This window comes from Aquarana catesbeiana, linkage group LG10, assembly GCF_042186555.1.
Source record: "Aquarana catesbeiana isolate 2022-GZ linkage group LG10, ASM4218655v1, whole genome shotgun sequence".
NCBI classification, from domain to species: domain Eukaryota; kingdom Metazoa; phylum Chordata; class Amphibia; order Anura; family Ranidae; genus Aquarana; species Aquarana catesbeiana.
The window spans coordinates 21,567,888-21,592,689 of record NC_133333.1 but is presented as its reverse complement, the minus strand read 5'-3'; the positions used below and the strand labels follow the sequence as shown (position 1 = coordinate 21,592,689).

The 24,802-nt window shown below is 40.2% G+C and overlaps 1 protein-coding gene across 1 annotated transcript; it reads left to right on the top strand.

Annotated features, from left to right (window-relative positions):
* Positions 1-211: 211 nt before the first annotated feature.
* LOC141109947 (phospholipase A2 inhibitor NAI-like) lies at positions 212-18,511 on the top strand. Its single transcript, XM_073601201.1, has 5 exons — positions 212-1,071; positions 8,146-8,262; positions 11,649-11,798; positions 16,219-16,359; positions 18,048-18,511. The coding sequence occupies exons 1-5, from the start codon at positions 1,020-1,022 to the stop codon at positions 18,239-18,241; spliced, it is 654 nt and encodes a 217-aa protein (XP_073457302.1). The 5' UTR covers positions 212-1,019; the 3' UTR covers positions 18,242-18,511.
* The last annotated feature ends 6,291 nt before the right edge of the window (positions 18,512-24,802 follow it).

Sequence of the window (24,802 nt, the reverse complement as noted above, 5' to 3'; positions counted from 1 at the left end):
GCGGCCAACATGATCGCTTCTCCTCTTGGCCAATCAGGTCTTAAGACCTGCTTCCTCATTGGCCGGGAGGAGAATCAGGAAGACAATAGCGAATATTAATTTGCTATTGTCACACAAGTGGGTGGGCAGGGGGCGCATAGCCCACCCTTTTTTGAAGCCAATTAGATATAGCTACAACTCATGATACATTGGTGGAAGAATGCTCCTTCAACTTGTGGTCATTGGGAGGAATTATCCCCTTATAGATAGCTAAAATGATGAGTGGTGTCAATGGGAACTTATCTGAGAGGCAGAAATTGTTTATTGTTTAAGGAACCCCCAGCACCCTTTGGAGGAACCCCTAGGGTTCCATGGAACCCTGGTTAAGACACCCTGTTCTAGAGCCTGGAATGACCTTAAGGCCTTATCCCACAGCAGACTTTAGTCCCCTGTCGGCAAGCACAAGTACATGGACTCCTGTGACCCAGAAGAGAAGTATGGCCAAAAAAAAGCTTTGCCCATATTTCTCTTTTAAGAAAGTGCTCCAAATTAAAACAAAAAAAGTAAATAAACTACCTTTATTTCTGTTGGAACATACTTTTGTAACAGTTTAATTCCTTTATTGTCATTATAAATAAAAATAAAAAAATACAAAATAATATCTAAACTTTTATGCCCAGGGACACTCGTTTCTTTAAAATGAACGCACCATACATTTGGCCCTGCATGAAAACATTAATGGATACACTATAAAACGTAATGGAATATTACATTTTCATCTCTCAGAGGCAGTCATAGGACTTTCTGTTTAATGCACTTCTCAGACTTGGCAATCTAAATTTGTTTAGAGGTATAGAACTCAAGGGACGAAAAAAAAAAAAAAAAACATGGTCGGTAATGTTTGTGATGGAAAAATATTATATGTAACTGGTCCAAACATTACCACACCCAAATTACAAAAAGGATAAATAAGACGTTCTCCAGCAAACACAGAGACAGATCCTTCTTCTACCAACATAGACGTACTTCATGCTCTCAAAATGTCACCACTCGTACATATTCTCGGTGTGTTCTTGGCTTTGGTAGCATCTGGTAAGTGTTTATTAATATCTTTGTGAAATAATTTATATATGTAATTTATAGATTTTTTTTTTAATTTTGTGTCAAGGTATATAATCTCTCCTAAAACTAATAAAAATAAGGTATGTCAACATTATGTTAACATTAAAATGATTTAACTCAATTTACTAAATTCCAAGCCCCAGGAGCTCTGTATATAACTTGTGCTGCATGCAGCTACAAATATAAAGCCCCGAATTTGTGAAATTGCTTGTTATTTACTGGGATTTTCATTTTCTGTAAAAAAATAAAAAATAAATTAATAAATAACAAGGCTACTAAGAAATAAGGTCTATTTGGTGGAGGGGAAAAAAAACAAAAAAACAGGTCCAGGGTTTTCCAAAGGGGCTTCTGTAACCCTTAGGAACTCTTGGCTTTGGTAGCATAAGGTAAGTGTTTATTAAATATTTTCTTTTAAAAAAAATATCTTTAAAAAAAAATGTTTTTTTTTTTTTTTAATGCATCTAACCTCTCCCAAAATTGATAAGAGTAAATTATATCAGCATAAATGAAACTCACCCTAAACAGTTAAACCAATTTACAAATAAAAAACAATTACACACTGTCCATGATACTTTTTTTATTTGCAAAAAAATCTACATTTTCAGGGTGTGCCCCCTTTTTCGAGGTCCAAGAAGTACTCTGCTTGGACCTTGAAGAAATTGGACACACCACAAAAGCTTGTCCTAAAAATGTGGATGTTTGTGCAAATAAAAAAAAAGTATCATGGACAGTACTTAATTGTTCTTTTAACAAATGCACTAATATGGCTATAATCACTTCAACCAATTTACTGAAAATAGAAAAGGCTGACATATATATATATAGACTTCCCCATTCCATTCCATTCCCCATATATAGCCTTCCCCAAATATATTAGCCTTCCCCATTCTATATATATATATAGAAAGGGGAAGGCTAATATATTTTTTTGTGTTTTAAGAGTGCATTGGGCTTTAAAGGGCTTCTGAGGGTTACAGAAGCCTCCTTGGGAAACCCTGGACCTGTTATTGTGAGAAAGATGGCTACTTATAAACCTTGTTATTTTATTTATTTTTTCTCAGATATTCTTTCTATATAGAAATATATAGATGTGTATATATACTGTATACTTTTTATACTCTTTAAGCAATTTATTTAGAGTACACATTTATATACATCTTTTGGCTGAACGGTCCTATATGTATATTTAGCGCTGCATATTGCAATTTTTTGCTAGGTGCATTGGAATGGGGAAGACTAAAATAATATTTGTTTTTTAAGGGTGCATTGGGCTTTAAATGGCTTCTGAGGGTTAAAGAAGCCACTCTGGGAAAACCTGGACTTGTTATTGTGCCAAAAATGGCTACTTATTAGCATTGTTATTTTATTTATTTTTTGTCATAAAAATAAATGAAATGTATATGTATATACTGTACATGTATATATATATATATATATATATATATATATATATATATATATATATATATATATTTTTTTTTTTTTTTTTTTTATTACATATATATATATATATATATATATATATATATATATATATATATATATACATACATACATACATACACTCCCACAAAGTAAACTACCAGTGCGCAAGTGAAGGTAAATAAATATGAATATAAAATCACAAAGTTCGTAAATTCCAGTCCAAAAAAAATGTACTTTGAACAAATTTAGTACAATAAAAGCTGGACTTAATTTGTTCAATATATATCTGTATTTTTTAAAGTTCTTTAAGCAATTTATTGTATTTAGAGTACATATATATATATATTCTTTTTTTTTTTAAATTATGAATCCTATATGCATATTTAGCGCTGCATAATAATTTAAGGTCAGATGGGCTTGCTTTCATCTAATACAGCTACACTTTTTTTGCATTTCCTGCTATTTTATAAGTATTTATTTGCATTATTTATCCAGAAGCATAGATGAAGGGTGGTGTTATTAAAAATGGCAATGGTTTACAGAAAATCTCCTAATTTTTAATCATTAGATCTTAGGGAAATTAAAACTCCTACATTCCAAGGCAAGATGTGATTTCGCAAATTGTGAAATGTGAGTCATGCAAAATCTATATTGCCAGGGCTGTAAACGGACAGTTCCTATCTTGAGGACTTAGAAGGAGAGTGGGAAATGTGGTGGCAATTGTTGGTAAATGATTTCACTTTCTTGTGAGTTTTGCTTTGAAGGGTATTTCCAGCTGCTATGAAATCAGGAGCAAACAAAGTAATGCATTTTGTAATGTGCGTGTGGTTAAATTGATGCTTTATATTGAATAGGTTCTATTATTATTAGGTAATCTTTTGGCAAAGCCCATTGGTAAACTGAACATTTTTTTTTTTTTTTGTAACATAAATGAAGTCATATCTGGGCATATCGGAAAAACAGAAGAAGACTAGACTGACATACGTGATACAACAAACTCAGAGCTCAGAGCTTTATAAACGCAACGCCCAGTGCAAATTTCTGGCAAAAACCCCCAAAAATCTTCTTCCCAGGCATTCTTTGTAGCTTTTTATGACTTTTTAAAGTATATTTAAACTCAAGAACGAAAAGTTAATAAATTGCAGCATACCAGTCCTTAAATGGAGAGGATCTAATGACTGTGTTTGTCTAAAGCTTGTAATGTTTACCGAAAATGTGCCACACCCCTAACATAATGACCATATTACAGAAAGGTAACTCAAAAGCTGGACCTTTGAGGCACAACTCACATCAATTCAATAGGATATACCTTTTTTTTTTAAATAGAGTTTAAAACAAGACATTCTTTACGTATTACTCCTTAAAAGATACAACGCATCAATACCCTCACTTTCCAATTTTTCAATTTCATATTGACATGTATTATATTCATAACACTTTGTGGAAAAATGACTTTTTCAGCAAATCTTGATCAAGATAGTCATAAACAAGCAAAGAGGGGACGCTTTTTCTGGACAGTATCCACTTCCTCAGGAGAAGACAAAGGGGGTAAAAAAATCAACTGTTCTGGGGACACTCCAGAGAGAAGCAGATAGTATAAACCCCCCCCAAAAAATAGTTCAGAAGCATTGGTGTGCGCACAGGGTGTGCCGGAGGTGTGCTTGGGCACACCCTAATCACCCTGTGCGATGCAGATTCCCTTGGCTGAATGCCCCTCCCCCCATGGCAGCTGAGGCTACAGAGAAAGGAACTGGGGAATCTCTGTCCTTAATCCCTTTCTCTACTATTTCACCAAAGCCCCTTAATTGGGCTCTTTACAAATTGTAAAAAAAAAAAATAATAATAATAATAATATTTAAAAAAAAATAAAAAAATAAAATTGTAAAAAATAATAACATAATAAAATAATAAAAACTACTGACACCAATCTCATCTCTACTGACACCATCCACTGCTCTACTGACACCATCCACTGCTCTACTGACACCATCCACTGCTTTACTGCGCATGTGTGTTTGAGCTTTGGGGTGCACACCCTAGTGCAATAGGCTGCGCACACCTATGTTCAGAATGGAACTAAAGCACCCCCACCATGGGCAGAAGGACACCGCCAGACCACACCTTCATTAACCACCTGCTGACCACCCACAGTAAGTATACTGCGAGCAGAAGGCAGGTGCAGGCACAATCATGTACCTGTATTGGCTGATTCTTCCGGGTTCGCCCCCTGCCAATCTGTGCCGTGATTGGACACATCATGAGTTTGGCAGCTGATTTCAGCCAATGATTTTGGCTGAATTCAGGTGATCGGCCGTTGACCAATCACACACAGAGTTCTGTGTTTATAAAAACACAGAACTCTCTGTACAGGGAACAGTGACCTGGCTGTTTCTTCTCCCTGCAAAGAAGGGAGAAAAACAGCCAGATAATAGAGTAAAAGCAGCATATATTACACATTGATATGCCCTGTACACACAAGCAGAAATTCCGCCAGCAAAAGACCGATGTGAGCTTTTGGCCGGAAATTGCGACCGTGTGTATGCTCCATCGGATTTTTGCTGGCAGAATTCCAGCCCGCAAAAGATTGAGAGCAGGTTCTCTATTTTTCGGTCGGAAAAAGTCCCTATCCGAAAATGCGTTCATCTGTATGCAATTCGGATGCGCAAAAAATCACGCATGCTCGGAAACAATTCGCGCATGCTCGGAAGCATTGAACTTAATTTTCTTGGCTCGTCGTAGTGTTGTACGTCACCGTGTTCTTGGCGGTCGAAAATTCAGAGAACTTTTGTGTGACCGTGTGTATGCAAGGCAAGCTTCAGCGGAATTTCGTTGGAAAAACCATCCAAGATTTTTCCGACGGAAATTCCGCTCGTGTGTACGAGTAACTGACACTAAGATCATTAGTGTCACTAGTGATCTTAGTGTCAGTTACTGACCCTCACAAATAGTGTCTCTAAGCGTCAGATTGGCCGCCATCCTGTCACAGTCACATTATAATTTGCTAATCACTGCTATTACAGTATAGCGTCTATCGCCGCGTAAATTCCAGTATATATTTACCATAGTTTGTAGACACTATAACTTTCACACAAACCAATTAATATACACTTATTGTTTTTTTTTTTTTTTTATCAAAAACATGTTGCAGAATACATTTTGGCCTAAATTTATGAATATTTGTTTTTTTTATTGAATATTTGTAATGAAAAATAGGAAAATATTGTATTTAAAAAAAAAAAAATGGTCTTTTTTCATTTAGATCGCAAAAAAAAAACACCCAGTGGTGATCAAATACCACCAAAAGGGCTATTTGTGTAAAAAGAAAAATGCTAAAAATGTCATTTGGGTACAGTGTTGCATGACAATTTCCAGTTAAAGTAGAGCAGTGCTGAATTTGCAGAAAATGCTCTGGTCATGAAGAGGGTAAAACCTTCCGGAGGTCAAATGGTTAAATACTCCGTTATCAAGACTAATGCCGCGTACACACAATCGGTCATATCGTCGGAAAAAGATATGACGGCTTTTCCGATGGGATTCCACTCTTGTTTGCCTTGCATATACACGGTCACGCAAAAGTTCGTTGAAATTGCGACCGTCAAGAACGCGCCGACGTACAACACTACGACGAGCCGGGAAAATGAAGTTCAATGCTTCTGAGCATGCTTCAAATTGTTTCCGAGCATGCGTAGAAATTTTGCGCGTTGGAATCGCCACAGACGTGCCACAGACGGTCGCATTTTTGGATAGGAACTTTTTCCAACCGAAAAGTTAAGAACATGCTCTCAATTTTTTGCTGGTTGGAATTCGGCCAGCAAAAGTCCGATGGAGCATACACACGGTCACATTTTCCGACCAAAAAAAATCTTCGGTCTTTTGTGGGACGAAATTCCGCTCGTGTGTACGTAGCATAAGGCTTTGTGCCACCCTTTATAGCCTATATAAGAGTCCAAATATTCTTACCACAACGGGGAGTATGTACAAACATCAGAACCTCACCTCCATGGCACTAAATTGTCTGCTTATAGAGTGCAACCATACACATAGATCTCCAGTATACCTGGTCACTCTCGTAAGGTTGCACTTACCATTGTCCAACTAAATGTGTTTGTCTTTGTCCCTCAGGCCAAGGGTTGCCAGTCTTTGGTAGGTTCTTCCAACTCAATCACCAATCTCTGTGAGGAATCTCACTGCCAATGCATCATTTAAGCGTTAAATCTTTTCAGTGAAGATACCTGCTTTTAGGCAAACAGACATTTTAAAGCTTAAAACCTCGTACACGCGATCGGATTTTCGGCAGGGAATTGTGTGATGACAGGCTGTTTGCCTAAAATCTGACCGTTAGTACGCTCCATCAGACAATTGTTGTCCAACTTTCCGCCAACAAATGTTGGATGGCAAGCTAGTAAATTTTCGGAGGACAACGGTCTGTTGTCAGATTTTCCTATCGTGTGTACACAAGTCCTTCACACAAAAGTCCAAAGTACAAACACGCATGCTCGGAATCAATGCTTACCAAATACGACATCAGCAGAAGGTGCCCAAAGGGTGGTGCACAAGAGCTGAAATTCCACGTAGTACCACACGTGTTTGTGTTTGTTGGCCAACAATTGTGTACTGTTTGTATGCAAGACAAGTTCCTGGCACACGCCCTTCAGACAAAAGTCTGATGCTCTGTTGGCCAACAATCTGATCGTGTGTATGAGGCTTTACTTTAATATGCATCTACCCCCCCCCCCCCCACAATAAGCATGCTAATTAGATCTTTACATTAAAACTTTGATGGATGCTGTCAGCTTCTATACAAATCCCAACACTATGGGGAAGGTCTAGAGCAGGGGTCCTAAACTGGTGGCCCTCCAGCTGTTACGAAACTACAAGTCCCATGAGGCATTGCAAGGCTGACAGTTACAAGCATGACTCCCACAGGCAGAGGTATAGTGGGACTTGTAGTTTCGCAACAGCTGGAGGGCCACCAGTTTGAGACCCCTGGTCTAGAGGCATGGTTGGGTATAATGTCACAGGTTCACAGAGGAAAGGTGTGAGTTAACTTGGAGTCCTGTAGTCCAAATGCCAGAATGTGAGCAGGGCAGGGAGATATATATACTATATTACCAAAAGTATTGGGAGACTTGGCTTTACAAAGATAGGTCCATAAAGACATAGATGAGCGTGAATCGAGGAACTTGACTGACCTCAAACAGATAGAACACCTTTGTGATGAATTAGAGCGGAGACTGCGAGCCAGGCCTTCTCGTCCAGAAGAATGGTCAAACAATCCCATAGACACACTCCTAAACCTTGTGGACGGCCTTCCCAGAAGAGTTGAAGCTGTTATAGCTGCAAAGGGTGGGCCAACTCAATATTGAACCCTACGGACTATGACTGGGATGCCATTAAAGTTTATGTGTGTGTAAAGGCAGGCGTCCCAATACTTATATATTTTTTAAAATGTTATGTTTAACAGTTAAAAGGAATTAAATTTATTGGCATACATGTTAAACTTGCACTGGAAATTTCAAGTTTCAAAAAGTTGGAAAGCAAATGAGGTTCTCAATTCGGTAAAACATCACCTGGCTTCTGTGGTTGATTCTCATCCTGTGCTGTATTTTCTCTCTTTAGGATACTCGCTCTCTTGTACACACTGTGTTTCTTCATCAGACTCATGTACCGGCACCAGTATGCCTTGTCCTTCTGGCTCTGTGTGTGGAGCCCAATATACAGAAACCTGGGCTTTGGGTAAGTTATTCAATAATGCTGTGTGAATTTTTACATCAAGAGTTTTACAAGCGTCAGTTCACATCATAGGAGATGCCCCTTGTTCTGTTTTATGTGCACAATGTGTGAATAGCACACTCAATTTCAGTAATGTCACCGGAACAGCAAAATGGTATCTGAAGTATATAAGGGGGTGTTTTTCCCTAGATAAAATAAATATATATAGTATCTTGTCTGTTCCTATAAGGTGTTTATATTTTATTTACAATGAAAGTAGAATACCAATACTTAAAGATCTAAAGCAGTGTTTCTCAAACTTCTTTGTCTTGCAGTGTACCAAAAAAGATCTAAAAATTGTCATGGCACACCTGAAAAGATTTAACAATTTTTGTTCATTTTTATTTTTGATTTTAAATTAAATGTGAAGGATGTGCCTGTTTTTCGAGAACAAATCATATTGATGCGATTGTAATCTTTGTACTTTAAAAACTTCAAAAATAAGTTGCGCCAAGCAAATAAATAATACAAATAGTGAAAGTTAATTAGGTAATTGAGTCCATCCAGTGAAGTGATATCCAAGGTGATCTCACAATTATAAAATGAAAGTGCGCCAAGAAATGAGTGATGTTTAGAAACCTCCTAAAGAATGGTCGCTTACCAACTCCCTATGATCTCCTATTACGGGAGATCATACACGCTTTTGGCTCTATACCCAGCAAGGGTCTTTCATGAACCAGGGAAAATCGCACTTCACGAACTTCCACCACCCCTATTGGGCACAATCGTAGAGGAACCCCAAAGAAAAATAGAAGCCTCCATAGCATAAAATCTTTGTGGAGTTTTGGTTGAAGCTCAGAGCTTCAGGTAGCGGCTTCAAACAAAACTCCACAAAGATTTTATGCTATGGAGGCTTCTATTTTTCTTTGGGGTTCCTCTACGATTGTGCCCAATTGGGGTGGTGGAAGTTCGTGAAGTGTGATTTTCCCTGGATTCATTTTTATTGGATTCAAATTAGGCGGTCGCCTAAGGCCTCGCACTCACAGGGGCCTCGCGGCTGCCTAATTTGCCTATTGCAGTGTTTCTCAACTGAGGTTTCCCAGTTGTTCTGTGGTGAAGTCCCCAGGAGGTCCATGATGATCTACCCATCAATCACAGACAGCTGACGCCTGACATGTAGATCGTGATTCAGTCAGCATTCAAAGTAGCGTGGGAAGCTGCTGTAATAACTCTTCTCTCATGTCGTTCTGCTCCCCGCTGGCCCCTCCTCTCTTCCAGTCCATCCCAATTTGCTTGTGACAACACCTGGGATGGACAAGAAGAGAGTAGGGGCTGGTGAGGAGGGGCTGGCGAGGAGCAGCGTGACATGAGAGAGGAGTTACTCTGCATTTGAAGAAAACAGCTTGGAAACACTGTACCCTGATGTGCTTTGCCCCAGTACCCTGATGTGCTATGCCCTGATGTGCCCTGAGGTGCCCTGTGCTCTGATGTACCCTGATGTGCTGTGCCCTGATGTGCTTTGCCCCTGTATCCTGATGTGCTGTGTCCTGATGTACCCTGTACCCTTCATGAACTTCCACCACCCCAATTGGGCACAATCGTAGAGGAACCCCAAAGAAAAATAGAAGCCTCCATAGCATAAAATCTTTGTGAAGTTTTGGTTGAAGCTCAGAGCTGATGTTCTGTGCCCCTGTACCCTGATGTGTCCTGATGTGCTTTGCCCCTGTACCCTGATGTGCCCTGATGTGCTTTGCCCTGATTTTCTGTGCCCCTGTACCCTGATGTTCTATGACCCTGTGCCCTGATGTGCTGTGCCCTGGTGTCCTGTGCCCTTATGTTCTGTGCTTATGTTCTGTGCCCTGATGTACTGTACCCTGAGGTGATGTGCTCTGATGTGCCCTGTACCCTGATGTGTCCTGTAACCAGATGTGCTCTGTACCCTGATGTACTGTACTCTGATGTGTTGTACCCTGTACCTTGCTGTGCCCTGCACTCTGATGTGCTGTGCTTTGTACCCTGATGTGCTGTACCCTGATGTGCTGTACCCTGCTGTGCACTGTACCCTGATGTGTGCTGTACCCTGATGTGCCCTGGACCCTGATGTGCGCTGTGCCCTGATGTGTGCTGTGCCCTGATGTGCCCTGTCCTGATGTCCTGTGCCCTGATGTGCCCTGTACCCCAATGTCATGTGCCCTGATATGCTGTGCCCTTATGTTTCCTGTACCCTGATGTGCTGTGCCCTGGTGTCCTGTACCCTTATGTTCTGTGCCCTGATGTACTGTACCCTGATGTAATGTGCCCTGATGTGCCCTGTACCCTGATGTGCCCCGTACCCTGATGTACTGTACCCTGATGTGCTGTACCCTGTACCCTGCTGTGCCCTGTCCTCTGATGTGCTGTGCCTTGTACCCTGATGTGCTGTGCCCTGATTTGCCCTGTTCCCTGATGTGCTGTGCCCTGTACCCTGGTGTGCTGTACCCTGCTGTGCCCTGTACCCTGATGTGTGCTGTACCCTGATGTGCCCTGTACCCTGATGTGCGCTGTGCCCTGCACCCTACTGTCCCCTGTATCCTGATGTGGCTGTGCCCTGTACCCTGATGTGTGCTCTGCCCTGTACCCTACTGTGCCCCATACCCTGATGTGTGCTGTACCCTGATGTGCCCTGTTCCCTACTTTACCCCGTACTCTGCTGTGCCCCGTGCCTTGCTGTGTGACCTGTACCCTGCTGTATGTACTGCTGTTCCCTGTACCCTGCTGTGTGCCCCATGTTCTGCTGTGTGTCCTATGATGTGCCCCATGTTCTGATGTGTGTCCTATGATGTGCCCCAAACCCTGCTGTATGCCCTATGCCCTGCTGTATGCCCTATGCCCTGCTGTGTGCCCTATGATGTGCCCCATGAACAATTAAGGCGTCAGCATACCAAGACATTTTGAACAACTTCAGAGAGCACTTAGATTATTTTATTTATCCACATGTGTATTGAATCCATTTGAGTTTCAAGACCCCCGCTGACTTCCACATTTACCCCAGTGCTTTTGACCTTCTGTTAATTCAGGGGTCCATTGGTTAGGGTGAGCGAGCAATCTGCATGGTGGTTACATAGTTAGTCGGAACAATTCAGAACAAGTCTGATCATTGGAGGAGAGTAGGTTGAGATCCCAGCACAGCTCGAGAACTGACAATGCGGTCCTCTCATGCCTAATGTGGTCATTTTTTAATAGGAAAGCAGAGGTACTGGCAGGAACACCAGTGATTTCACACGAAGGAAGCAATACAAAGAGAACAGGATCATTTTTCAAACAAGTACATGCTACAGCAGGCACATATCAGGAATATGAAATGTTGGGTTGACATATTCTTCAAACCTTTATTTTCATAGCAGAGAATGATACATTTTGTTTACTTGTAGGTGCCCCCACTTCAAAAGAATACATGATGTCATGTATACCACAGAACAAGTGTAACATTAAAGGAAGTTTCACCCAACCTAAAAATGTAAGAGTGAAGATGGGTATATCATGTTGTACAAGTGATCGATGCACCCCATCTCTTCCTTCCCGTAAGTGACTATCTGCTGTCCTCATATAAACCGCTAAATACACGTATGTGACTGATTTACCTGCCAAAGGATTTTCATTCTTGTCCATCCAGTTCTAAGATTTTCACAGCTCTTCCACACAGCACAGTCCTCAAATATACAGTCCAATGAGAGTGTCAAACACACATCTGAGTGTCCAGAATGCTATTGATAAAATTGGCTAATAGCAATAAAAAATCCAATGTGTTTTTTTGGGGGGGTTAGAAATCCTGTATATAGCCCTACAGAACAGAGAATGCACAGTCCACATGGGCTTTACAGTATCTGCTGCGACAGACAGGAAACAGGAACTTTATTATACAGAGAAAAGGCAGAGTGTTACCATAGATGTAGCTACAAACTTGTAAACACTGGCATCTTTTGGCTGATGTAGTTGTTGCTTAAAATACAAATGAACATTGTATTCCAACACCCCCACTCAACAACTACTCCTTATATTAGTCCCTTTTTGGATCTCAGTTCTATAAATCTGTTTCAGTTCACTAAGAGATGTCATCTCTTCACTGGCAACTCTAAACCACTTTTGTTTCTCATGAGGTGGAAGTCTTTGCATCTTATCCCATGAATCTGGCTCTGGTTTTAAAGCTATGCGAGCAAAATAGGACAGCCATTTGACTGGGATGTCTTTATTGTTTCTGGTGGATTTCTTCATTTAAGCCTCTTGTAGCCTGGTTTCTTCTTTTACAGTATTTGGATTGTCTGCGTTAATTTCTATTTCTGTGTCACTTTGTTGCTTATCTTCATGTGACGCTGATGTGGAATTTCCCTCAGTCTGAAGCGTTTGTGTTAGTTAATGAAATTTTTAATGCACTGAAGTTGACTTTGACAATTACGCTTCTACTGATGGTTACCTTGTTTGTGTCTTGGTGTAAAATTCTGTATCCCTTTTGAGATTCACTGTACCGCACAAGCACACCTTCCTTTATGCAAGCATCCCATTTTGTAAGTTTTTCTTTTGGGGTGTGTGCATAGGCTTTGCTTCCAAACATTTTTAGATGGTTCAAATTTGGGGCTTTTCTATTCCACAGTTCATATTGAGTTTTCTCAGTTTATTTTCTTGGTAGTCTATTTTGGAGATATCATGCAGTCATAATTGCCTCCCCCTGATATGTGGTTGGCATATCTGCATCAAACAGCATGGCTCTTCCACTCTCACATAGAGTACGGGTCATTATTTCTGCAACTCGTTTTTCTCTGGGTTGTATGGTACAGTAGTTTGAAATATTATGTCATACCATCCTCGGGACTATTAAAGTTACATAACCTTGTTACTTCCTCTACTTTTCTCCCCTTCCTGACTCTTAGCAAATCCTCTAATCTACCCCATCAGAATTGTTTCAATGCCTCCAAATCAAAAACTTTTACGCACCCAACATAAACACTGGTACCCTTCTCAATCGTCTCACTAGTTTCGAATCCACATGTAAAAATGAACCACATGCTAGAGGATTGATCTCATCCCTTTACTCCCAACTCTTAGTCAAACCTGACTCTGAAAAATTTCAATATACATGGAAATGGGAGGTGCACCTTGGATGCACCCTCAACATTGCAGACTTGTCTGAGATCTGGTCAGCTACTAAATCATCCTCACCTAATATCCTGTCAATGGAAGTCAACTATAAAGTACTGACCCGCTGGTACCTAGTGTCCCCTCCTACTCAGCTCTCAGTTTTAGAGGCTGTTCGTAACAAGGTACACACCTTCATATTTGGTGGACTTGCCCAATAATCCAAGGCTTCTGGAATGACATTTTTGCTCTTGCCACCAAACTGTTTGACGTCCCCGTACAACCAGACCCAACCACAGCACTTCTTAATCTAAAACCGGATTCCCTGTTGTGCACGCAATTTAAGCTTCTTATTCAACTTCTTACAGTTGGGAAACATACTATAACTAAAGCATGGAAATACCCCTCTTTAGTTGTAGCTGAGACCAAGCATAGAGTAACCCGTTCCATGATACAAGCCAAAATTGAAGCCATGGAAAAAGATCTGGTTCCCAAGTTTGACCAGATTTGGAAGCCCTGGGTCATACACTGTTTACCACCAACCTTCAACTTGACACTTGACACTTTTGGCCTTTTGTAGTTTAGTTTGTTTGTTTGCATTCCAGCTTTTTAGATTCTGCAATCTGCTTTTAAATTACCTTGTTGCTTGCACAAAAAAAACTCACGTATTTCTTGTTGCATGTTACTGTTTTTATTCCTATCTTTTGTCTCTATAGCAGACTCTGCAACAGGGGAACTGTCACTATTAATGCTTTCTGTTTTAAGCTTATGTTCACCCATAATCTTGTCCTTAACAATGTCAGTTCATCATCTGGTCATGTATCAAGTGCTGTGACAAGTGTTTCATAACTTTATGGTAAGCCACGTATTAATAGTGCTGCGACACGGAAAACTTTTCCTGGAACTGCGGCTAGACTACAATATATTATTGCACCTCATCCCTAAATTAATAAGAATAGAGTAAATAACTAGTGGGATTATAGCGGTGCCAAAGACAAAATACATCCAAGTAAAAAAATTTACAAACTTTAATTAATACATAGTAAAAACATGATAATTTGAGACAAAGATAAAATACACATGTCCATGGTGTGTTCACATTGATATGTTAGGTAAATTCTGGTGACCACACCATAACCAGAAAAATACTGTTTTGTTTCAACTCTGTCACCTTCTCAAAAACAATTGTATACAAATTGAATTTTCAATTTATTTTGTTTCACACCCCATAAAATATAGTATTGTAGTATTGAGAGAACTGCATGATCTTCTTTCTATGCTCATTTTAACTGTATTTTTTTTATTGCCTTCTGCTTCTAACTTCTTGCTTGTTTCTATACTGTACCAGATCTCCTGCTGTAAGTTCCATTGAGTGCATAGTCTACATACTGCTGCATAGTCTACATACTTTTTTCATAGATTGCACCCGGGCCAATACTTCTACAAGCATGTGTGGTGGGCCATCTCCACACTACCTGTAACAGATCTTATTTATTTGCTTTGGCCTTAGAAGACCTGAAAGCTCCTGATCCCAGACAGGGCCTCCAATTGTGGAGATCTGTACCACCTCTATATTTCATCAGCCAATGAGAGTTCTGTTATTATCTATATAAAGTGATCTTGCGCAAAAAATAAATAAATATCACTGTAAAATACTGTGGTAAAATAACCCAACAAATAAATCACTAAAAAAGAAAAAATATAAAAGAATACCTCCACGAGTAGTGAAGTAATGATAAATATAAATATAGATGTGCAAAAATGCAATAAAGTGTCCAAAATAATCCTGAATCACGTGAAAAAGTAATAAATCACACAAATGTAATATATCACAAAGATGTACATAAATCACAGAAATGTATAATGAGGCTAAATAGTCCTCTAAAGTAGTGAATAAAGTGTAAAGCTTCTGCCGTCTTCACAAGTTGATGGATCCGATATATGTGATGTTGCATAGATACACACACATATAGATGTCCATATATATTCCTAGGTATTCCGCAAATAGCCTCTTAATGCTAAAGTCTCGCCTTAGTTATAGAAGTAAATCGCATCCATAAGCAATAAAGGGTCTCCACTATCATCTTTGGGCACTTCTTTCAGATATACACACTGAAGATGAGCTCATAGGTATTCCTCCAATGAACAAAGTAATCCACTCAGTTGCCCCAATTTTAATCCAGTACACAATGCCTCAGTGTAAGAAAAGGGAAACAAAAACAAAAAAGCCTCCAATAGTGTAGTGTGTTATGGGCCAAACAAGATATTTATTAAGTACCCAGGTGGACTCTTACATTTAAAAACGTGTAAAACAGACAGAGAACAAAATCGGCGTTGTTCGGCGCCTTCTTACGTCACTTCCGGTATACATCTATTCTGGCCAATCTCTACGCATTACGCCACGTCTCGTGACTTCTTCTGGGGAGATCCGGTGTAGAAGGCAGTACTAGATCTTTTTGGCTGTTGGTTGTGAAAGCCAGATGTCTGTGGACCACGGGAGCAGGAATCACCCGCAAGAACACTAGGATACCAGAAGGCTGAGTGAAGGAGATAGGTGGAAGATGGGAGTGCTACACTCCCTATTACCACTTCCAGGGGTATTGGACAAGAGGTGCAAGAGAAGACCCTAAAGTAGTTTGGTCCTCACCAAGTACATGATGCTTAGCCACAAACTAATCTCCTTGCCATAGCACCTGTGGCAGCAGACAAGCAGCATGGAAGCACTAAAGACTGAAGTAGGCCTTCATCATAACATTTCATTAACATCTTCATTGTTTGAATGACCATGTGTAGTCACCCTTTGTTTATTACTAAAATAGAAGTGCTCATTAATCTCATGCCCTTATACCCATGTTATTCTTTTTACCTTAGTGCCAAGGGACAGCTCAGGATCCAATGGATTGACGTGCCGATCCTGCATGTCTACTGACTCCACCTCGTGTTACACTTCAGATACGATCCAGTGTACGGGGGATGAGAACATGTGTCTTCTCCAGACCACAAAAATATCAGGTCAGTATTACAGACAGAGCCAGTGTTATTTATTTATTCATTTATTTTTAAATCTTAAAGTGATATTAAAGGTTTTTTTTTTTTTAAATAACAAACATGTTATACTTACCTGCTCTGTGTAATGGTTTTGCACAGAGCAGCCCGGATCCTCTTTTTCTTGGGTCCCCCGCCGATGCTCCTTGTTTCCCCCCTTGACCGGTAACCCCAATAGCAAGCCGTTTCCTATGGGGCCACTGGCTCCCACTGCTGTCTCAGCCAATGAGGAGAGAGAGAGTCGGACAGCTGAGGTTCCCGTGCACATTGCTGAATCGAGAGGGGGTTCAGGTAAGTATTGGGGGGTTGGGGCTGTGGGGGGGTGGGGCAGCACACGGATGGTTTGGCTTTTCATCCACCATCATTGATGTCACTTTCTGTTGGGTCTTGGGCATCACTTCCAGTTGTTGGAAGGAACTCCGGCTCTATAAGAGCGGCTTGAATTTATAACAAGGCTGGTTGTGATGGTGCTAATCCCAAATTATTTGAGGCGTGTTAAATATTTATGATTGGTGAGTGTGCATTTTATACACACTGTGGTGGAGCACTAAGTGAAGGAGGTTTAAGCACTTTGCATCTTTAAACATGGTGGCTGAAGAGTTTTAAAAGGACTATATTTCTTATGGGACTTTTTTTGCACATATATTGTATATGAATTAAGATATTAAAGTGGTTGTAAACGTTACATTTTTTTTTCTAACAAACATGCCTATACTCACCTGCTCTGTGCAATGGTTTTGCACACAGCAGCCCTGATCCTCTTCTTCTGGGGTCCCCTGCCAGCACTCCAGGCCACTCCTCTTCATCAGGTGCCCCCATGGAAAGCGCTCCCGTGCTGCGCCCCCCCCTCCCCCAGCGCCCATGTCACAGCTTTTAATTGACAGCAGTGGGAGCCAATTGCTCCTGCTGCTATCAATCTGTCCAATGAGGAGAGCGATAGTGGCTGGAGTCGCTGCACTCCTACACATCGCTGGATTGGATCGGGCTCAGGTAAGAAAAAGGGGTTGGGTCTGGGGGCAGGGCCGGGACAAGGGGTGGGCAAAAATGCCATTACAGATTAAATGTTTTTTTAAATATTTGTAAAAATTTAAATTTTCCAAACTTCATCACCTATTTATTTTTTTACAGGAAAAACAGAAAATCGATATATTTTGAGCCTAATTTTTTTAAGACCTTATTGAAATGTGTTGGTGTTATTGCGATCAAAAATGCCATTACAGTTTAAATTTTTTTTTTTAAATATTTGTTTATACGGTTTACATTTTTTGTAAATATTTGTAAAAATGTAAATTTCACAAACTTTTTTATGTATTTATTTTTTTACAGGAAAAACAGAAAATCGACAAATTTGGAGCCCAATTTTATTTTAAGACCTTATTGAGATGTGTTGGTGTTATTGCGATCAAAAATGCCATTACAGTTTACATTTTTTTTTTAAATATTTGTAAAAATGTAAATTTCCCAAACTTTATCACCTATTTATTTTTTACAGGAAAAACAGAAAATCAATACATTTTGAGCCTATTTTTTAAAACCTTATTGAAATGTGTTGGTGTTATTGCGACCAAAAATGCCATTACAGTTTAAATTTTTTTTTTAAATATTTGTAAAAATTTAAATTTCCCAAACTTTGTTATGTATTTATTTTTTTACAGGAAAAGCAAAGGGATCAAAAGCAATACGTGGTTGTGCCACAAAAAGCATCTGCGATTCTGGCAGTCTATCTAGTAGTTCCCAAGGAGTAAAGACAGACATTAAATATATCTGCACTAGTGGAAGCGCTGGTCTCCAAAACGGCTTCTACCTCCCAGCTATGATTTGTATTTTCTTTTCGAAGTTATTATTCTGAAATATCTAATAAAATGTTCTCTAGATAAAAAAAAAAAAAAGAATAAAGGCTGATTTCTGTGCAGACTTTTATTTTATTTTTATTTTATTTTTATTTTTATTTTTTTACTTTTGAGTCAGTAGTAGAGAATTTGCTAGAGAACCTTTTTTTTATGATGACCACAATCCAGAATATTTTTCTGTACACAGTATACATAAAAACTACAAATATATTCAATTTATTTATTTGTAAAATCTCATTGTTTAGAGACTACTGATTTATTTATTTTTTATTTTTTGTCAATATATGAATAAAACACTTTTTGCTTCAAATAAAAATGTAATACAAATTTTTTACTGGCTTTCAAAACGTACAGTTTTATTTGAAAATATAATGTGCCCAGCAGAGAGGGAAGGGTTTGTGCTTTCAAATATGTTCAGTAGTTGGGAGGCTGTAGCGTTTTTTAACACCCCCCCGCCCAACGTGGTTGTAAACCCTTACATATACCCAGTGAAGTGACTGGCCTCAGATGATACGCAGGGATGAGACAAATCTCCCTACATACACTATATTACCAAAAGTATTGGGACGCCTGCCTTTACACGCCCATGAACTTTATTGGCATCCCAGTCTTAGTCCGTAGGGTTCAATATTGAGTTGGCTCCGCCCTTTGCAGCTATAACAGCTTCAACTCTTCTGGGAAGGCTGTCCACAAGGTTTAGGAGTGTGTCTATGGGAATGTTTGACCATTCTTCCAGAAGCCCATTTGTGAGGTCAGGTACTGATGTTGGATAAGAAGGCCTGGCTCGCAGTCTCCAAAATTTATCCCAAAGGTGTTCTATTGGGTTGAGCTCAGGACTCTGTTCAGGCCAGTCAAGTTCCTCCACCCCAAACTCGCTCATCCATGTCTTTATGGACTTACAAACTCACAAAGATGGAAAGAAAACCACACTGTAACAATCTTTGGCTTGTGAAAATCCGTCTACTGATAGCAGTCTCCAGATCCTGAAGAGAGGACGTGCGGACCACTGCTGCCTGACGCGTTTCGAAGGATTACCTTCTTCCTCAGAGCCCATGTGCTATAGCTCCCTCCCCTGTCACCTTTTTAGCTCTGGGTGTCAGAAAAACGTGTCAGAAGTGACTCATTCTGATAACAGAGGAACTAGACAGCAGAGAGAAATGACACTTAGTGCATTGGGAAGAGGCAAGTAAACATGATAGAAATATGTGCTTTGTTCCTTTTTCATGCCTGAGGTTTTACAGCCACTTTAGGCTACAAAGGCAGCTGGACAAGGCTGCGCACGATGCCGCGATCATTTGCTTTGCAGTGCCACCAAAATGATCCCCTCAACCAGTGTGACACGGTATTCTTATTCAAAAACCCTGTTCAGATGTAAGATGCTCCCTGAAACAATGATCTACCGCGGATCACTCTTCAGACAGCAGCATGAGTGTAACTATAATGCCGCGTACACACGATCGGATTTGCTGACAACAAAATCCATGTTTTTTATTTCCGACGGTTGTTGGCTCAAACTTGTCTTGCATACACACGGTCACACAAATCTTGTCGGAAATTCCGAACGCCAAGAACGCGGTGACGTACAACACGTACGACGAGCCGAGAAAAATTAAGTTCAAAAGCCAGTGCGGCTCTTCTGCTTGATTCCCGAGCATGCGTGGCACTTTGTGCGTCGGAATTGTGTACACGCAATTGGAATTTACGACAACAGATTTTGTTGTCGGAAAATTTGAGATCCAGATCTCAAATTTTTGTTTGTCGGAAATTCCAACAGAAAATGTCCGATGGAGCCTACACACGGTCGGAATTTCCAACAACAAGCTCCCATCGAACATTTTCCGTCGGAAAATCCGACCGTGTGTACGGGGCATTACAACCTAGACTTTTCATGGCAATAAATGAAAACCACAGGCATCTCACAAGAGGAATTTGTTGCAGCAAATTGGACACAAACAAGATACAATTTTTATGAATAAGGATAAAACATGTATTATACAACAAGATGAACCACTTCAATACCGGGCACTTTCCCCCCTTCCTGCCCAGGACAAATTTCAGCTTTCAGCGCTGTCGTGCGCATTTTGAATGACAATTTCGCAGTCATGCAACACTGTACCAAAACAAGACTTTTATCATTTTTTCCCACAAATAGAACTTTCTTTTGGTGGTATTTGATCACTAATGGGCTTTTTTTTTTTTTTTTTGCGCTACAAATAAAAAAAGACTGAAAACTTTGAAAAAAATAAAAGTTTTACTTCGTTTCTGTTACAAAACTTTGTAAATAAGTACGTTTTCCCCTTCACTGATGGGCACTGGTGAGGCAATACTAATTGGCACTGATGAGGAGGCACTGATGAGGTGGCACTTATATGCAGCACTGATGGGCACTCATAGACGGCACTGATAGGTGGCACTGGTGGGCACTTGTAGGCGGCACTGATGGGCATCACTGATCAGGAGGCACTGGCAGACATCATTGTTGGGCACAGAGTGCCATCCTAATGGGCACTGATTGGCACCCCTAGTGGGCTCATTTGGTGGTCTGAAGTGGGCATCCCTGGTGGTCTGAAGTGGGCATCCTCGATGGGTCTGCACTGATAATCAATGCGCTGTCAGGAGAGTAGCCGATCGTTTCTCCTCTACTCGCACCTGTCAGTGTGAGTGGAGGAAAAGCCGATAAACGTGATTGGATCACATGATAAAAAGCCCACGTCATAGGCTCTTTACCAAGATCGAATTAAATGATGAAAAAACTGCGCTTTAGGGCCTGGCTATAGGGTCAGAAACCACAGGTTGCTCCCTCCCTTTCCACAAAGTCCCTATAAGGTTCTTTGCACAGTGTATAAAGGTAAAGAGTTAGGGTATATTGGCGCTACCTATAAGCATAATATACTGGGATAGCCTAAAAGTATATCCCCCCCTTACTAATAGTGATAACTCTATAAAATGTATAGGGTATCTAAATTCCCCTTATAGTATAAATGATACCCCAGCAAACAATTATATGCCTACTACTCATAAATTATGGTAAATATGTAACACACGTCAAGTGTCGCACACCATAGAAGGTCCTACAGCTTCTAGAGAAAAGGCCAGAGGCTATATTCCATTATGTGCATTTACTAAAAACCATATACCAATGCGGTGATGTGCATATAGGTTATATATACTAAATTAATACCATATGCGTTTTAGACATAACTTGAAATCGCATACAAACAGAGCAGCTAGTAAAAACACAGAACATCCAGCAGTTAGATCTCCAATATATATTATGACAGTCCATATACTGATATTACTATGACAATATTCAGATTTCCAATGGTGACTTTGGTGATGAATCAATTTGTCAGGTGACTCTCGTGCTCCCCCTATTGGTTGCCTACTCACCAGCTTCCAGAACCCCACCAGGGGTATAATGCCTGTGGTGTAGTATGCTGGGTCACTTCACTTGCTGCTTCATCTGGTAGATATTGCTGTAATCAGCTCCCCAGACCCCACGCCGGGGAAATGCTCCTATGTTGGAAAATGGGCCGTCTAGCTGTTGTATATTGTGCTGGGTGACTCCTATATTTTTCAATCCATAGAGGCGTTGCTTCCCCTCATATATTCAAAAAGAAAGAGCTTCCATAGCGTAATAAAGTATGACCACTTTATTTAAAAAACATATATGCCCACAAAACAAGCATACTGGGCTAAAAATAGTAAATTCAAACAAACAAGGCTAGACCACAGAAAATGATTTGCAATAAAAAATTAAAAGTAAATAAAAAGTAAAAAAGGAAAGATCCAGGTACTATTGTGTATCTCTGTCCAGATGGAATAGGACAGCAGTAGACCTGAGCAATATAATATTTAAAAAGTCCCTCCAAACAAGCATAAACAGCGAGGTGGGGGTATGTATCCACCAGCCGCTACACAGCGTCCTCCTCTCTCGTATGCCCTGGAGCTGACTGACAGAGCGTGATGCCATTGTGCGCGCTTCGTCACATGACGTCCTCAGCAACGGTATCACACTCATGCTTCTAATGGGTTTTATAAGGAGAGAGTGTTCATACACAGCCCGCACTTCAGATTACAGGACTATGGAGATAAATATATCCACTCTGAAGTTAATATATGTATAATCCAAATTAATCTGCTATTTATTATGTGTTAGAAACTTATATACAATATATATATCTAGATTATTATATGTACGGATCACGAAGGCGCTCTCCATTAAACCAGAGAAAGTTCATTCACATCAATTATAATATCCAAAACTCCCCCTGCTGGTTCAAAAAGGAACAGCAATCAAATTAATTCAGTATACCACTAATACAAGAAAAATTCCTGAGTAATATCTCATATAAAATTAATACATCGTGCTTAAATATAGACATAAAGGTGCAGTTACGTTCCCAACATGTATATTATATATATATTTATATGCTAACCCCCACTATTCTATCATGAAGAATTATATATTATAAACTAATAAAATTGTGTTTTATGTCAGGATGTCTGACCTCTCACAGAATGGGAAATATAGTGATAGTCTAAACTCCATATAAAAAACATATCATAATAAATCTAGAAAGATGATTATATGTAAAATTAATAGTTATTAGTGTCGCGTGCTAATATCACCCATGTGCTAGTGATTAAGTGTATTGGTGAGTATCATCATACAAATTATGACGCCATACCATGCATGATCTGTTTAGGAATCCTGCATAGTAGGAGTTAAATCCTGATATTGTAAATATTTAATATATACTCTAAGAATGTGGATGCCTTATTCAAACTAAACCACCCATAGTATATAGGCATGTACATAACCCTAAGTACATGTGAATAGTGTGCCCCTATGGGTAGTGTTAGAGAACAAATCCCAAAATTAGTAATTAATATGTGTATAAGTAGTGCCTATATAAGTAACGTAAAAACCTATTTAAAATTGTGTCTATGTATGGGCTAGGTTAGCTCATGAAAGAGAGAGAGCCAGGCATATAGGGAGCTTGTTATAATTCCTACATGTCAGCTAAGGTGGAGATTAACTGTACCCCACGTCCACGTATGGTGAAAGTATGAGAGTATCAGGATTCGGCTATAAAACAGTTCAAATCTATATCCAGGTTGAGGTCCCTAGGCGCCAGGGACCTCAACCTGTATATCCAAGCCGTTTCATTCTGTGAGATGAGGGTGGTCTTGTTCCCTTCTCTCTTTACCAAGATCGGAGATGCGGTATGTCAGACGCGGGGGCGCGCTATCGGCTTATCCTGCTGGGCGCCATACGACGCCCAGTCAGGGTAATGCAACCACTTTCGGCAGTCATTTTGCTATATGGCAGGCGGGAAGAGGTTAAAATATTTCTAGTCTATACAATCAAGTTCCTGGTCTAATATTTAATATTCTCTCATACTCTCCTAATGGGGGGTGGAGATACCAAATATCTGTACATAATCTGATAGTTGGATAACCACCAAAATGCCCCAACGCATTTTGACTTTGTTCAGTCTTCCTCAGGGGATAGGTGAGGTGGAAATATTCCTAGATTAATAGAAAAATAACAAGTATATGGATCCAAGTATATTACATATAGCCATGGACTACAGGGTCACCAACTTTAACTCGCATAAGTAGACAGACAAGATGTAAAATAAAATGATTGGTTGCAGCATGTCTTGTGGGACTCCAGGGTGCAGTGGCGGTTGATGCTCAATATTTGGGGGGGGCAGAAAACCAAAGCCAAACCCTCTCCCCCCCGGCGGCAGATGGATGGGAATACGGCGATCTCCCCCACTCCCCCGCGAGAGATGGATGGGAATGCGGTGGCGATCAGAGACCTCCTTACCTTAGGAAGGAGGCAGATCAGGCAGACATAGATCTGAGCTGCAGCTCCTCACTCGGGGGGCCATTGCTTCTCCTCCAGGCCGAACAGAAAGTGGGTCCTGACTGAGACCCGATTGGATGGAAGTCCTAAGACTCCCTGGCCAATCGGGTCTTAGGAACCTCTTCCTGATTGGCCAGGAGGAGAATCAGGAAGACAATAGTGAATAATAATTCGCTATTGTCACACAAGTGGGTGGGCTTGGGGCGCAGTGCTCTGCGCCCCAAGCCCACCCTTTTTTGAAGCCAATTAAAGCCTCAGGCTCTAATCATGTGCTTAAAAAAAAAAAAATGGAATCCATGTGTCCGGTGCCCCGAATGTAGATTAGGGGGCCAGACGTATTGATAGGGGGAGCAGCCGCCACTGCTAGTGTGGATTGTAAGGTCATGCAACCCACAGGGGATCAAGGATGGCCAAGCAGAGGCAAAGAATGTGAATCTAACCATACACTTGTTAAACTGGAATATAAACATAAAGGCAAATACTAGTACATTGTGTATTGAATAGATTTATTATGGTGAGGCAATAAGATTCTATATAAAACATACCCAGCCAGTGGTAGGTAGGCATGTGAGGGAGGTGGAGTATACTGGAATGAAAACAGGGGAATATAATGTAAGTGATCAATAATGAGCACTATGTATATGAAAGATGTTACATGGTAGTACGTGCAAAAAAAGTAAGA

Bases quoted from the DNA above. Each gene is read 5' to 3' on its own strand.
- LOC141109947 (XM_073601201.1), top strand. From the start codon at position 1,020: ATGTCACCACTCGTACATATTCTCGGTGTGTTCTTGGCTTTGGTAGCA. The intron at 1,072-8,145 runs GTAAGTGTTTAT...TTCTCTCTTTAG, and splicing joins CTTGGCTTTGGTAGCATCTG to GATACTCGCTCTCTTGTACA. The intron at 16,360-18,047 runs GTCAGTATTACA...ATTTTTTTACAG, and splicing joins CCAGACCACAAAAATATCAG to GAAAAGCAAAGGGATCAAAA.